Below are 3,616 nucleotides of genomic sequence, written 5' to 3' on the forward strand. Positions count from 1 at the left end.
CCCTTATGTGTGGATGATTTGGTCTTATTTTGTCAAAAGGTGGGGGATGCAGTGGGTTTCACCTGGTTCGGTTCAGAGTGCTCTTCAATGGTGGTATGGTTGTAGTATGAGGCAAATTGAAAAGAAGCTGTGGAGTGTAATACCATATGCTATTTTCTGGTCAATATGGAAACAGGGGAACGACTCTGTGTTCAATGGGGTGGAACCTAATTTCGGTGCTCTGTGTGAAACCATTGAGGTACGAATTGCTCTGTGGGTTAAATCCTATGTCCCAGATTTGAAATACACTATCCATGATCTGGTGCATAATCTGCAGCAGATTAAAAAGTGCTTGCCTTAGGAGTTTAGGCAGCAGATTGCTCTGGTAGCTTATAGAGTTGGAAGGTAATATAGGATTGGAATTATGGTGTCTTTTGGTAGCTCAACAGAGTTGATGTCTGTTGTTCTGGTCTTGATGATTAGCCCTGGGGTGTTCTGGTTGCATGATGATGAGGTGCTCTGGCTGGTGGGTTCTATCTCCTTATTGTCATGTTTGGACTGGGTCAGTTTGGGGGATGCTAGATATCCTGGTTGCTCGGGTCTGCTGGGTGGAGGGGTTGCCATGCTGTGTTGAAAGGCATGCTGAGTTACATCAGGTACGCTGGTTAGTGTTGCATCAGAAATGGAAGTTAAGCTACAACTGGTGTGATGAGGTGCCTCAGATGCATCACAATTGGAATGCTGTAACTGTGCTGGTTGAGATTGATTCAAATATCATTTGGGTGAGTCAGTACATCTGGACCTGCTGTTGGTAGGTCTTGGTGCAACTCAGAGTCTTGGAGGCTGCTCTGTTGGTTAGCATGCTGTTATGGTAATGCTATGATCAGGTGCCTCAGATGTTTTTTTTTTTTTGCTGCTGTGTTGGATTAAACAAAAATGGGGCTTGGATTGATTGAAAGGCTGCTGGTTACTGGTTTTAATTTCTTTGGTTTTCTTGTTTTACTTTGTGTGTTGGTTTCTCTCCAACTAGGAGGTTGGAGCTTCTTATAGCTCCTAGCTCCTCTTTATTGATGTAAAATGTTTTTTTCATCAATAAAGTTTTTTTGCCGATCAAAAAAAAAAAAAGGAGATTAATGGGTGTGCTTAAGTTTGTACCGTAGGAGATCTAGGAGTTAAGTAGTTTCACAATGAAAGTTCTCTCATGGAATGTTAGAGGCTTGGGTAATCCTGAGAAAATGAGTTTCAGAAATTTTATAAAGGAAAAAAGGGAGGATATGGTTTTGATTCAAGAAACGAAGTAGTCCAGTTTTGATTAGAATTTTGTTAGATCTCTCTGGCCAGAAGGTGATCTGGGATATATGGGGGTTGATGTAGAAGGAAGTGTAGGGGGTTTGTTGTGCTTGTGGAAGCTTGATGTTTTTCAGATTAAGGATTGTTGTAGCTACATGAGTATCAGGTTTGGTTTACCATAGGCTTGATTGTGTCATTGGCAATGTCTATGCCCCTAATGATAGTAGAGATAGAAGTCATCTTTGGGTGGTCCTTGCTATTTTAAAAGCATCCTTTCCAAAACCTTGGTGTTTAGGGGGGGATTTCAATGAAATAAAAAATATAGGGAAAATGAAAGGTTGTGTGAGAAGTGATAGGGGGATGCAGGAGTTCAATGAGTTTTTGAATAATCTTGAATTAGTTGATGTTCCTATGTTTGGAAGGAAATATACATGGACTAGTTCGCAGTCAGGAGTATGTTGGAGTAGAATTCATATATTTCTATTAAATCCGGAGTGGCTTGAATGGTTTAGCTTTAAGTTATGGGACCTTCCTAGAACTTTAACTGATCATTGCCCAATTTTATTGAAGTAGGATAAGAGGGATTGGGGGCCAAAGCCATTCAAAGTTTTAAATGCTTGGGTGGTACATCCCAACTTTATTAAAGAAGTTAAACAAGTTTGGGATAGTTCACAAGTGGTGGGGTGGGCTGGCTTTAGAATAATGGTCAAACTGAGATTACTTAAACATGCATTGAGGATTTGGAATGTGGAGGTATTTGGTCATGTAGAGTCCAAGCTCAAAGTATCTAAAGCAGAGTTACATTCTTGGGATTTAACTACTGAAGGAAGAGATCTACTAGAAGCTAAAGTTCAAAAAAGAATTGAAGTCAGAGATGAAGTATGGAAGCTTTAAAAAAAGGATATAGTGGATCTGGTTGCAAAAATCGAGGTTGAATTAGGCCTTAAAAGGGGATAAAAACACCAGGTACTTTCACATCTAGTAGGCAAAGTAGGAACCTCATTAATTCAATAAAGATTAATGGTATTCTATATAAGGAACCTGTGGAGATGAAAAAGGCTATGTGGGCTCACTTTAAAGAGTTGTTCACAAAAGGTTGAAAAATTAGACCAGGACTAGGGGGTGAGTTTACATGCATTGATCAATGTCAGCTACAAAATTGTTTGGTGAAGGATTTTTTAGAAGCAAAGGTTTGGGTTGCAATCAAGGAATGTGATGGAAATAAAGCTCCAGGTCCATATGTGTTTAACTTGACTTGCATTCAAAAGGGCTGGAAGTTCATGAAGGGTGATATTATGGAATTCATGAAAGAGTTCCATGATAATGGTGTTTTGGGTAATGGAATTAATTGCTCTTTTGTGACCCTAGTTCCCAAAGTTGATTGTCCTGAATCAATTAAAGATTTTAGACCTATCAGTCTTATTAGTTTCTTCTATAAAGTGTTGTCCAAAGTGCTGGCCCGCATAATTAAACTAGTAGTGCCAAGAATTATTGATAGAGTTCAATCAGCTTTCCTAAGTGGGAGGAATATTTTGGATGGAGTTCTTATAGCAAATGAGGTTGTGAACTAGTGGAAGAAAACTAATAGGAATGGGCTAATCCTTAAGCTTGATTTTGAAAACTCTTATGACACTGTAAACTGGAACTTTCTCATTCAAATGTTGGAGAATTTTGGATTTGGTACTACTTGGACCAAGTGAATGAAGGGCTGTATTTCGTCTGCAAGAGTTTCAGTTCTTCTCAATGGGTTACCATCACTTGAGTTCTGCCCTCAAAAAGGTTTATGGCAAGGTGATCCATTATCTCCATTCTTGTTTAATATTGTCGGGGAGGGACTGAATATACTCATATCAACAACTAAAGGCATTTCAGTTGGTGTTAATGGTTTGAATATATCTCATTTTCAATTTGCTGATGACACAGTGATTTTCTGTGAGACTGACTGGTCTGAAATTATGGCTATCAAAAGAATCCTTAGGTGTTTTGAAGTAATCTCAGGTCTAAGGATTAATTTCTATGAAAGTGTTGTGTGTGGAGTGGGAGTGGAAGATGTGGTGGTTGATGAGTTTGTTGCAAAATCGAATTGTTTAAGTCAAAAGTTACCATTGAAGTATCTAGGGCTACCATTAGGGGCCAGTCCTAGTAGAAGATTGACTCGGAGACCAGTTATGGAGAAATTCAAGAAGAAGTTTTCTGGGTGGAAGAAAAGAGTTTTGTCATTTGCTGGTAGAGTTACACTCATAAAGTCTATGTTGTCTGCTTTACCTGTATATTACATGTCTCTTTTTAAAATGCCAGAGGGTGTTGCAAAAGAGATTGATAGGATTCAATCATCATTTTTATGGGG

The 3,616-nt window shown here is 38.9% G+C and overlaps 1 protein-coding gene across 1 annotated transcript; it reads left to right on the plus strand.

Moving 5' to 3' along the window:
* The first annotated feature begins 403 nt into the window (after window positions 1–403).
* Window positions 404–2,840, plus strand: LOC114266942 (uncharacterized). Its single transcript, XM_082901123.1, has 4 exons — window positions 404–541; window positions 702–761; window positions 1,843–2,148; window positions 2,442–2,840. Exons 1-4 carry the CDS (start codon window positions 404–406, stop codon window positions 2,838–2,840), a joined length of 903 nt encoding a protein of 300 aa, XP_082757249.1.
* The last annotated feature ends 776 nt before the right edge of the window (window positions 2,841–3,616 follow it).

Source organism: Camellia sinensis, chromosome 1, assembly GCF_055761805.1.
Source record: "Camellia sinensis isolate YWXY chromosome 1, ASM5576180v1, whole genome shotgun sequence".
Classification (NCBI taxonomy): Eukaryota; Viridiplantae; Streptophyta; class Magnoliopsida; order Ericales; family Theaceae; genus Camellia; species Camellia sinensis.